Below are 13,207 nucleotides of genomic sequence, written 5' to 3' on the forward strand. Positions count from 1 at the left end.
ATCCCGAGACCTGTTCCTCTAACGTTTGAAGCACCATCAGTGTATAGAGTCCACTTATCTTTGGTTTCTAGTTGTTGGACTTCCAAGTCTGCCTCTTCTTTAAGTTCCCTGGTGTAATCAGCCATAAAGTCTGCTAATGCCTGGGATTTTATGGCATTCCTAGGTTCATATGTTATATCATATGCACTCAGCTTCACAGCCCATTTTTCCATCCTACCTGACATTTCTGGTTTTCTCAAAACAGACTTAATAGGGTAATTAGTTTTAACATAAATAAGATGAGTTTCAAAATAATGTCTAAGTTTAGTAGATGCCATAATAAGTTCTAAAATTAATTTCTCAAGATAAGAATACCTGGTTTCAGCATCCAATATACTTTTACTTACATAATAGATGGGATGTTGTTGACCTTCGAGATCCTTTGCTAAAACTGCACTCACAACATTATTTGATACAACTAGATATAGAGATAGAGGTTCACATTCTTCGGGTTTTACCAGTAGAGGAGCAGAAGAAAGATAAGCTTTTAAGGATATTAAAGCTTCCTCATGCTTACTGGTCCATTCGAACTTCTTGTTTTTCCTCAGGATATCATAAAATTCTTTGCACTTTTCTTAGGATTTGGATATGAATCTGTTGAGTTGCCGCTATCCCTGCCAGTTAGCCTTTAAACATCCTTGACGGATGTTGGGGATTTCAGATTCAGGATAGCCTGTATCTGCTCTGGACTCGCCTTTATCCCCCTTTTGGTGACCATATATCCCAAGAATTTGACAGCCTTCACTCCGAAATGGCACTTTGCAGGATTCAGCTTCATGTTATATTTGTCGAGGATATCAAATGCAGTCTTGAGATCTTGGAGGTGATCCTCAGCTTTCTTGGACTTCACCACCATATCATCAATATAAACTTCCATCGTGTCCCCCAGTTGCTCTTTGAACATCATATTAACTACCTATGATAGGTTGCACATGCATTTTTAAGTCCAAATGGCATAGCGATATAACAATAAATACATGTGGGAGTCTTGAAGGCTGTGTCTTCTTGATCTGAGGGCTCCATTTGGATTTGCTGAAATCCTGAGGATGCATCATAAATGTCAGCATTTCGTGGCCAGATGTAGCGTCTACCATTGAATCTATGTGTGGTAGAGGGAATGGATCCTTAGGGCAGACCTTATTCAAGTATGTGAAATCCACACAAACTCTCCCATTTGTCATTCTTTTTCTGCACAACCACCATATTTGCTAACTATCGGGGATATTGAACTTCCCTAATCATATTCGCATCAAGAGTCTTTCAACTTCTTCTTGGACGATTATGTTTATCTCAGGTGCGAACTTTCTTCTCTTTTGATGGATTGGCCTGAAAGAATTATTAATTCCAAGTTTATGTGTTATAATATCTTTGAAAATACCTGCCATATCTTCATGCTTCCATGCAAATGTTGACAGTCTTGACTTGAGGAAATCGAGCAGCTTTGACTCGATATCCTCAGGAATACTCGTTCCTATCAGCACTTTGATTTCAGGATCCTCGGGACAAGGAAGTACTTCTTTAATTTCTTGTTCCCTGGCCTCCATTACGTCTCGTGCCGGCTTCTGTAATTGCTACGCCTGCTGGGATTTAGCAGTACACTTCATAGAAGAGGTGTAGCAATTCTTTGCATCTTGTTGATCGCTGATGATTTTGATAACTCCCCACGGACTTGGGAGTTTCACACATTGGTGATAAGTGGAGGGGACTGCTTCCATGTCGTGTATCCAGAGCCTGCCTAATATAATATTGCAACAAGACAAACAGTCAATAACACAATTTTTGCATTTTATTTACCCCTTCAGCATATACTGGGAGCTTAATATCCCCAATAGTGTTCTTAGTTTCTCCACTGAATCCAACCAATACTGAGAAACTGGGGATAATCTCATCCAGGAATATTCATCTTTTCAGCACATCTAATTGAATAATGTTGACAGAGCTTCCACCATCTATGAGGATCATACACACATAATGGTTAGCTACATATAATGTTATTACCAAACTATCATGATGAGGATCCTGGATATTGAGTCTATCGCTTTCATCAAAGGATATGGTCTTTTCTTGAGTGAGAATGGATGTCTTTGTTGGTCTGTCAACCACTTCTAACTTCCTTTTATCAGCATTTCTCTTTGCAGCAGAATAAGAGGTTCTGCAGATGTCAGATCCTCCGAATATGAACAGGATTGTTTTTGCATCTGTTGGTGGAGGAGTTGCCTTTTCAGGAACTTTCTCAGGATCTTGTTCTTTTCTCTTCTTTCGGCCAAGCAGCTCTTTCAAGTGACCCTTGTTGAGAAGATAGCTAATCTCCCTTCTGAGTGCAATGCAATCCTCAGTCAGGTGCCTGAAATCCTCATGGAAGGCACACCGTTTTGACTTGTCTTTCCAGGTTCCTTGTTTCTCCGTTTTCTTTGGCCACCTGGCTTTTCACCTAAGTCCTGCATGGCACACGTTAATCCACCAATATCAACAGAAAAACAATATTTAGAGATTTTAGGATATTCTTCATCATCTTCATCATCTACTGCATTGATCCTGGGGTTATCAGGCTTGTAGTAAGGTTTTGATCGATATGATTTTGCCGAGGATTCGGCTTTCCTGTTCGTCTGATCATACTTTGGGATATCGATCTTTTTAAAGTTTTTCTTATCGTCTTCTAGCCTGATAAACCTCAGAGCTCTGCTTCTTGCTTCATCTAACGACCTGCATAGAGTCATAACAATATCATCATAGAAAGAGGAGTCTTTCTCTAACCCCAACTTAAGAGCTTCCACTGCCGAAGCAGGATTCAGATTTGGAATCTCCAATTAACCCTTGCTAAACCTAGTAATAAAATCTCTCAATGATTCCCCAGGATTCTGGGTAACCCTATAAAAATCACCTGTCATCTTCTCAAACGTTCTACTGCAAGAAAACTGGTTATTGAACAAGTTAACTAAATGAGAAAAGGAGGTGATGGTGTTAGGAAGAATACTCAGTAGCCATTTCATGGCTGATCCGGTCAAGGTAGACCCAAACCCCTTGCAAAGACATCCCTCCTTGATTTCCACAGGGATTGGGTTGATCTCCATACGCTCTCTATACTGTGCAACGTGTTCATTAGGATCCGTCGAACCATCATACTGTTTCATATTTGGGGTTTGAAACAGTTTTGGGATCTGTACGTCACCAATTGATGGCACAAATTGGGATATTCTGTGACTATCAGTGGGGACTTCAGCTATGGGACGGATTACACCAGGAACATTTGAGATCATGTCCTTAAGCTTCTGTAATTCTCGGGCTAAACTTGAACTTATGCCTGCATCCTGCACAAATCCTTGATTAGCATTAAAGGGAATTGTATTGAAAGTGTTACCCAGATTAGTATTCTGAGGAACAGTCTGGGTGTTGTAGCTTGCATTCCCAAACATAGTATTTCCTGGAGTAACAAATGGAGTGGTCGAGGTGTTAGTCTGCATTGGGAGAAAGTCTCCCCGGTGCACCTCAGAGGATCCTGCAAACTGCTGAGTCTGAGCAAATGGCTGCTGGGGATTGAAGATCCTGATGGATGCACTCCTGAGAATCCAGCTGTTACTGAAATCCTGAGGATCCCGCCTGCTGATAAGAACCTGAGGATCCCGTCTGGTGGAACAATCCTGAGGATCCGGACTGTTGAAACGATCCTGATGATCCTGCATGTTGAAACGGCCCAGCAGAAGATGCATGCAAGTACCCTTGGGATCCAGATGAGTGCAATCCTGCATACCTTGAGTTCTGGAAAAGCGAGGATCCAGAGTTGTACGTCATGGTCGACTCCGGACGCACCAATCCTGAAGATCCTGGAGGAGTGAAATCCTGAGATCTCGGGATTAGTGGTGTGAATTCTTCCACCGGCTTCTTGGCTTTCCTGATATCTTCCAGTTCCTTCACGAGCATCTGGTTTGTCTTGTTCTGTCGATCCATCTGTTCCTGTAACCGTCTATACATAGACAGAAGGTCGTTGTTGGATACCATAATGGGATCCTGGGGAGACGGTCTTGATCCTGAAAACACTGGAGTAGCAGTTTTCTTCTGAGTGTTGTCAGGTTTCTTCGGGATACCACCAGCAGGAGGAGGAGGCATGGAAGGCCTCACAGAGGAATCTAAAGCTACGGCAGAAGAGGAAACATTCTTCGGTTGGGAAGACATGTTGTGGATGTTGAAAGTAGGGTTTAGTTTGAGGGTTAATAATGATCAAAGCACGGTTTGCCTCACGGTGGACGCCATATTGTTTTGGTAAAAAATTAACAAGGTAATTTTGTGATCAAATTCGTATGTGAGGTAGAGTGCTTGATCAAGAACAAAGTGAACACAACGATTTGATTTCGAGGGAAAAAGCCCTTGATCGTGAGGATCTCCGGCACAAAAAACCCCCGGACGGTGAAAACTATCACCGTCTCTTTTATTAATAACAAAAAGGGTGATTACAAGTGGTGGAGCTGATAATTGCTCGAATACTAAGTGTTACAATGAGTTCTGGTAGCTATGAATGTGAAGCGTATGTTTATATGTGTTTTTCTAACTGATCACATCAGCCTGTTTATACTGAAAAAATCCCTAACTAACTCTCTGAATATCCCGGAACTGAAAGAGTCTTCCAATATAGCCATTGGGGCACTCTTCTTTTGAGTCTATCCACGCTCATCAGCGTTCATCCCACGTCTTTAACCGATTCTTTTGGGAGTTACTCATCAAACGTGGTTCCACACGTGCTAATATTAACTATAAGTACGAGATTTCAGCATAATAGTCAATATTTGACCATTAACCATTACTTGGACCTTAATCCTAGCGGTTATAGCTCATTCCACACGTTTTATGCAACCACCAATCGTATATTTCGCATGGACTAAATCAACAATTAACATCTGCAATTATAAATCAACAGCATGAGAGAAATATCTATTTATTATCATTAGTACTCAGGATACTAAACTTATCTGAGAATCCTGAACATATTCAGGATCCCGAGCATATTTAGGATCCTGAGCTGATCCAGGATCCTGAGCTGACCACAGATCCGACTATAAAATTTGAGCCCTAACACTTCTAAACCTTAACCTTTTCTACCCATCACCGCCCCAACTCCAATCACCATCTGATGCTGTTGCGACCCGCGAATTATGTAATATCAATATATTTTTTTTCTTTTTTAAACAATTCGAGTTTTTAGAAATGTTTCTAAATAAGAAAAGAAGATGTTTGTTTCTAAAGAATAGAGATGCAAAAATGTACAAACCTTCTCACATCAAAATTCTTGGTCACCCCACATTTGTTAAGTAGTGCAGCTGGATATTCTTTAGCTGAAATGGTAAAGTGATTTGTTTGCATGACAAAGCTGCAGGGTTCAAGCGCACCCCACAATATGTTTTGTTTCTTATCACTTAATCTATAAACAATAATTAAATGCCTAATTGTTTATATCATAAATTTGTACGAAAATTTGATTGTTCTTTAAACGTTCTATTGTTATAAAAAGTCTATAAATGAAATATGGTGTTTTTTTATCTGCCAATGCACGCTATTGTCACATTTTAATTCAGAATAATTGTGTTCATTTTAATTACTTTAAGATGTATGGTTTCATAAAAATATATAGATAGTTGTTAAAAGTTAAATTCTAAATGCATTTTTTTCTTGAACGACAAACACTCACTAAACCTCAGGTAAGCTCTCAAGCGGGTTTGATGCGTAAGATCTAATCCACCCGGTGGTACTTCACCCAAGCTTAAACCCAAGAATATGACACATGAGTGAGATTCAAACCCGCGGATGTCAAACTGACACATGAGTGAGATTCAAACCCGCGGATGTCAAACTGAATAAACCCTTAGGTGAAAGTAAGGTATAAAAGTATCAAACTTAATTAAAAACATAAAATAAGTCAACTTAACCTAGCAGGAAAACATATTTAACAATAACGTATAGATCTTAAAGTTCCGGCATGTGCCAAAGTAACTTATTATAAATTAGAACAAATATAAACAATCAAAAACTAAAAACTACAATAATACATTTGCATAATTGCATGGTCTCCTTTAAACACAACTTTAAATGGTTAATATTTCTATTTTTGTTTTATTTTAAGAGATGAAGGGTAGTGTACCAAAGTATTGGGTTCTATTATATTTCCATTTCCCTGATTGAATTACAACAATATCATTTATCACCTATAAAACAAACACCCAATGAGGTCTTCAACAACTAATAAGCATGGAAACTTGCTCTAAATCACTTAACAAATCTCTTAAAATATAATTAACTAAAACTAAATCACATATAGCCAGCCTATCTTTTGATTAAGAATTATATCTTAGACATCTTGGTTTATCAACTAATTGAGTTAGAGTCGAGACATCACTAACTCGGGCTAAAGCCATTAATAATACAATGCTACCAATCAACTAAGCTCGCATTATCTCATAACTCGCTTTTATGATGATTTCTATGTTTGTTTTTCATAAAAGTCTCGAATAGTAAGTTAACAACAACCTTAAACCAAACAACCAACATACAAATAAAGTAGCTAATTTATACGAGCTAACCATAGAGTTACTTGAGACGAATCATCTTGAACGTTTATATAAGCGACTAAGCGAGCCACCTTCAGCGATGACTCAAACATCTAAACGACCCAAACCAACTCCAGTTTTTGATAATTTATTTAGCCAAAAATTACAAATTCAAAAACAAGAACACTCAAAAGTCAAACCACAAAATCATGAACAATACTAATAAACCCTATAAAGTAGAAGTTACAACTGAGAAGTGGGCCGGGCTTGGGAGACTTACAGTTTTGTGGCTGTTGGTACTGTAAATGGGCTCAAAATTATTGCACATGTGGGCCAAAGTTGACTGTCTATTAAAAGTGGTATACTGTACATGGTATGTGTCAACTTTTTGCATCTTTTGGACCCTGAAAGCTGCACAAAAGTTTTGTTTTACACCGACTTTCTGAGTGAACATCCAAGACACATTCATATTACTTTTTGAAAGTTTCATGAGTTTGATTTTTTTTTTTTTTTGTAAATTTTGTATATAATTAATCCATTTTATGAAATGTTCAAATAATTTTTTTTTTAAATGAAGATATATAACCCTTTTACTTTTGTCCAACTAACCATTATACTCGGCATTGTCCACTTTATGTTATACAGAAATGTCATTTAAGCAGTGTAAGTAACTCTAACTAAGGTCTGAGGTTTGAATCCAGTTTTCACTGTTTTTTTATCTATAGTCCTCTTAAAAGTCATTTGTCGTGTTTTACTTGACCTCACTGGCTACTACCAGGATATTGATGGGTCCTGTAAATTTACCAATAACAAGTTCTCACGGCTACCGTAAAACAAAAATATATATACATATGGTAAACAACCACCACTTTGTTTTATGTAAGGCCTAATGGTGTAATGATAATAATGAAACGTTAATCTCGTGGTTGGGTCCAGTTGGCCTTGACAATGCCCTAGGCCACCAACTGTCTTTTTGATGGGCCAATAGTGATGGCACTTGGCACTAGTCGGTGGTGGTGGAAGATAAAAAGCATAAGATATTCATGCTTTATTTTTTTAAAATATCAGCCAATTCTACCCCTTTTCCTGTTTGGATGTTTTTATCGATTAAACATATTTCTAACAAAAATCTTGAAGCAAAAAAGTTAAAATATGTGGGCCCGTAACTCGTTTGTCGGGACGTATAAACTAACACGTTTAAAACTCGAGTTGATTTGAGCGTGAACTCGCTAACTTTTGTAAATGTTAAGTTGAATATAACTGTACAGGCAGAAGGTAACTTATTTTTCTTGAGTAACTACTTGTTGCCTCGTATAGACTTACGCATATATTTGAATTTGAAAATATGCAATCAAGTTAAAACTGGCTGAATACAAGCTCGGTACAATAATGTAATCCCTGTATAAGAGCATTCTCATTCAACTCCCTATCCCTAAATCCAAAACTACAATAAAATACACTACATTTTCTCTCTTCAATTTAATTAAATAATACTTTTTTATACCTTTATCATTACTATTTCTCTTTCCTTCACTCACAACCACTTTCAAAATATATTAAAAATTATAGGGGATGAACAGTAACTTTTCAAATATACAGAAAAATCACTACGTTTTCTAAAATATAAAAAATTTTCACCCACAACACCCTAAATCACTCTCTAAATTATAAAAACACCTCCTCACTCACATAATATAAAGGATTGGATGAGAATGCTCTAAGAATCATATTTCTTTTACCTCATCCCTGTATACTAGAAGAATAATTTTTACAAGTAATTAAAAAAAACTCATAAATCCTCTAGAACTACAATTAAATCTACACATTTGTTCATCACGTTGCTAAAACTCTCAAGGAAGACATTCTCACATATATTGGTACCATTAGGCTACAAGATTCTAAATAACGAAGAGTTTCAAGTTAACATCAAAACAGAGTAAAACATATGCTATTAAAGTATAAATAACCTTATATTTAGTATATTAAATTGGATGAATTATGAAAAAATCTGAACTCTAAATGATAAAACTCTAGAGATGATAGAATTTTATTTCTATTATGCTAGATATTACATAGGATATAAATGAAAATGCAGCTATCAAGATTTACATCAAAAGGACAAGAAGAGTTCATCATCAACAGTAATGTAGCTACCAACCAACAATTAACCCATTGATTCTCCAATAAACAAAAGTAAATGACAAAACACTCCAATGTAAACCCTATTACCAAAAAGTTAATAAAACCAACCCCTTCTTTACCCACCCCCACCTTCAATTTACAACCTCCACTCCAACCCAACGCTCAAGAATCAGAATCTGCATCTTCTGAAATGTCCCCAAGATTCTCAAGCATGTTTATCACTTCCACCGTGTCATCCAAATAATACTCCGCCCTACTCGGCTTTTGTCCCACCGTGCACGCAAACACCGACCGATTGTTTTTGTTCAAGATTACACCCGCCTTTATCGCGTCACCGATCATCACAAACATGTCTTCGTCACTTCGGTCGTCTCCAACACACAGCACAAAATCGGCACGCCTTTCGTTACTAAACATCCGTGCAAATATCTTCTCGGCCCCTAAACCTTTTGTCACGCCCTACAAATTCCCACCAATCAATTAGTAAAAAAACGATATGTTTTTTGACCCGAACAAAAATGACCATTTTCTAAAGTGACATGTTTTGACCCGTAGGTCAGGCACCGGACACCCATGTTCGACTAGAACATGGCTCGTATTGTTATTCGTGTCAAAAACATTAAACCTGACCCACATATTTATATAGTGCAACTTGAACAGGACCCACCCATTTATCTAAACGTGTAACGGGTTAAAAACATACACGAGCTATTTAACCCGAACACGACCCATTTATCTAAATTGTGTAATCTGTACACGGCACGTTTAATCCATTTATCTAAACGTGTAAGATGAGTTCTGTTTTACCCATTTATATAAACCATCCGTCTAACCCATTTATCTAAGCGACCGATTTAACCCGAACACAACCCGTTTATCTAAAGTGTGTAACCCAAACACGACACATAACCCAACTATCTAAATGTGTCAAAAAGGGTTACATTTTCAAAATGGTATAATTTATAATGATACCTGTGGTTTGACTTCTACAATGTATTGACCACTTTTAACTACAACGGGTTCGTTTGCGAGCACGCTTTCAAGATGGTCCAACATTTCACTAGCCTGAGCCGAACCGAAACTTGGATCAGCATCTTGAAAATGCCAAACGAGTGCACTTTCTTTCCTTTCAATCGATGAACCATCGGTAGCTTCTGTGTATAATTTCATAACTGGCTCGGCCATTTGCATCCACCCAAAACTTGCATTTTGGGCATATGTTTCCCATTCTTTATCAGCCTGCCACCTGTATGGTATCACACAGTTATCTTTAATGCGCCAATTTTTTCTACTTCTATAAAACAGCACAAAACCGCATACAAATTCTTTAAAATAGCAGCAATAATTTGTGAAAATAGAGCAAATTATCAATATCTTTTTTTTGAAAATAGATAAAATTATCCATCTTTTTTTGTAAAACAGCAACAAATCATCTGTCTTTTTGTAAAAATAGCAACAATTCATCTATCTTTTTGTAAAAGTAGCAACATATTATTGATCTTTTTGCAAAACTAGCAACAAATTATCTTTCTTTATCTAAAAATAGCAACAAATTTATCAATCTTTTTTTATTTGTTTACAAAATAAAAAAAATACTAAAAGATTGTTGATATTTATACTAAAAAATTGTTGCTTTTAACCAAAAAAAAGCGGAAGCTTTGTTGCTACTATTACAAAAAATAACACATTGTTTACCGTCTTAAAACAATATCCATATTTTATAATTATATATGAAAAACAAAAATCCTGAAAGAAAAAAAAATTGATACCTCATAAAGTAACCATGTTCAGCCGCAATCCCCAACTTCTCACAAGGCGAAAACCATTTAGCAAGATCCTCTCTACCGCGTCCACTAACAACAAAAACCGTGTTCTTTGGATCGTTACACAATCTATTAATAATAGAAATAACCTCGTTACTCGGACACTTATTAATCGTTGATTGTGGCATAATAGTCCCATCATAGTCCAACAAGATGGCTCGGTTTTCAGCCCGCCCATACGCATCCATAATCACACTCATGGACAACTTTCTAAACATCGGGTCAAGGGCCACAACCCGAAACCCAAACCCTAACCCAATTCCCCAGACCCGTCTCCTAAAATGGTCCGCACACGTTCGTTCCAAATCTTGAAAAAAGCTTCGCGACCAGTAAGCGACATCGTGCGTGCTCACGTATTTATAATGTTTTTCGTGACGCATTTTTTTTTCAGAATCTGAAGCCGATATCGCCTCATACATCGCTTCGGCTGTTGCCTCCACGTTCCACGGATTGACCCGTATCGCACCGCTTAACGACGGTGAACAACCAACAAATTCCGACACCACTAGCATACTTTTTTGAGGCGAGTTGGATGAATCGGACCCGGAAATACCTTGTCGGCATACGACATATTCATATGGGGTTAAATTCATACCGTCTCGTACGGCAGTGACGACTGCAGCCTCAGAAACCGTGTAATAAGCTGCTTTCTCAGCTAACGTGAGTGGTTGATATATTAAAACAATAGGCGTGTAACCCGGGTTTCCCAATTCTTGATTAATTCTCGACACACTACTTCTTATTTCGTCCTCAATTTCCTCAATATCCCGACCTTTACCGCGTGCAGGATTCAAAATTTGAACCAAAACCGCCCGGCCGACCCAACGACGGTGTGTTTTCAACAGATGCTCCATTGCCAAAACCTTAAGATTAACGCCTTTAAACGTGTCGAGGTCATCAACCCCAAGCAGAACCGTTTTCCCTTGAAATTCGCGCTCGAGCTCATGAACCCGCGATTGTTTATAGGGCTGCTTCAAAGCTGACTCGATTTGACCCATGTGAATCCCACTGGGCATAATCTTGATCCCGATCGTCCGCCCATAATATTCCAAACCGATATACCCGCGTTTCGACTGGTACTCCAACCCAAGCATTCGACTACAACACGACAAAAAATGCCGAGCGTAATCAAAAGTGTGGAACCCTAAAAGATCCACATTCAACAACGCTTTTAGAATCTCTTCCCTAACGGGTAGTGTTCGGTAAATTTCCGAAGAAGGAAACGGACTATGCAAAAAGAATCCCATTCTCAACCGATTAAAATGCCGTCTTAGAAACGTGGGGACCACCATTAGATGATAATCGTGTATCCAAACGTAATCATCTTCCGGGTTGATAACCTCGATTACTTTTTGTGAGAAGATTTTGTTAGCCGTCACGTAAGCTTCCCATAACGACCGGTCAAACCGACCACCAAGGCTAGCCGAAAACGGGAGCCGATAATGAAACAATGGCCATAAATGCTGCTTACAAAACCCATGATAATACTTATCCAAAATCGAAGGCGGAAGGAACGCAGGCACACATTTAAACCTTTCTAACAATATCTGCGACACCTCGTCCTGCTCGTTTACATAAACGTCAGCACGAAGCGAGCCGACATAAATAACCTCCATCTCCTCCGGCAAACCGTCTTTAATATGTTTATACAAGGAATTCTCGTCCCAACTAAAACTCCAGGAACTCTCACCTGTCGTGTCATCAACCTCACGAACCGCCTTTATTGGTAGCTGATTAGCAACAACTATTAACCGGTCCGCTAGAACCGTCGACGGGGCGTCCGAGGACACGCTGCAAGCTTGATCATCGTCAAGCTCGGTTAACAAGCCCGTTAACAAGCTCGGGACGGTCCTGGTCCGGGGCAACATCTTCCTCCTAGGCTCTTCAATGGCGGGAAAATTGCCATTCGCTAGATCTAATAAGTTTGCATAAGACTTTGAAATCATATTTCACCAAACCCCTAATATTCTGATCCAAATAATCTGAAATTAAACAAATTGTGCAATCAATTCAACTGAATATTAAAAACCCAGATCCAAAAGCTTAAATCTAACAAAACCCTTAAAAGGAAAAAGTCAAAATCAGCGTATGGGTTAGTCAACGAACAAGCAATAAGACACGAATTAAACAAAACCCAACTAAAAAGTAACATCTAAATTGCATACAATTAGCAAAATTGGAGATGGGTTTAAGAGAGATTGAAGAAAACTGACCTGAGTCTTACGAATAATAATAATAATAATAATAATAATAATAATAATAATAATAATAATATTCAAGGGATTTTAATAGAGAGATGAGAGCTAAGAAATGAAAGAAATAATTAGGGTTTGTTTGATCCAATATTATCTGTGATCTTGAATTGAATATAGAATATTGAATAATAATAAGTTGGAATGGTAGAGAAAGTATGTAATGTAATGGGGTGATTTATTTAAAATATTTATATTTAATAATAATAATAATAATAATAATAATAATAATTTTAGAGGATAAGGTCGGCCAGCAAAGAAAGTAGCGATGCCAACTGGAAATTAAGCATCACGCGCTTGTAATGACAGGAGGACGTGTCAGGCCTCTTGGTCTTCACGTGTTTACATTCATTTATGACGTCATAATGTGAATCAATTTTATTGGTTTTTTTAATAAAAATGTCTTCATCATCAAAAA

The 13,207-nt window shown here is 37.8% G+C and overlaps 1 protein-coding gene across 1 annotated transcript; it reads right to left on the minus strand.

Annotated features, from left to right (window-relative positions):
* Window positions 1–8,876: 8,876 nt before the first annotated feature.
* LOC143629994 (putative alpha,alpha-trehalose-phosphate synthase [UDP-forming] 7) lies at window positions 8,877–12,554 on the minus strand. The gene is made up of 3 exons (XM_077099122.1): window positions 10,484–12,554; window positions 9,687–9,960; window positions 8,877–9,173 (listed from the first exon to the last, which is right to left on the minus strand). The coding sequence occupies exons 1-3, from the start codon at window positions 12,481–12,483 to the stop codon at window positions 8,877–8,879; spliced, it is 2,571 nt and encodes an 856-aa protein (XP_076955237.1). The 5' UTR covers window positions 12,484–12,554.
* Between the last annotated feature and the right edge of the window lie 653 nt (window positions 12,555–13,207).

This window comes from Bidens hawaiensis, unplaced genomic scaffold (assembly GCF_021521415.1).
Source record: "Bidens hawaiensis isolate Kalapana, Puna unplaced genomic scaffold, B.hawaiensis_p1.1 tig00005498_1, whole genome shotgun sequence".
NCBI lineage: Eukaryota > Viridiplantae > Streptophyta > Magnoliopsida > Asterales > Asteraceae > Bidens > Bidens hawaiensis.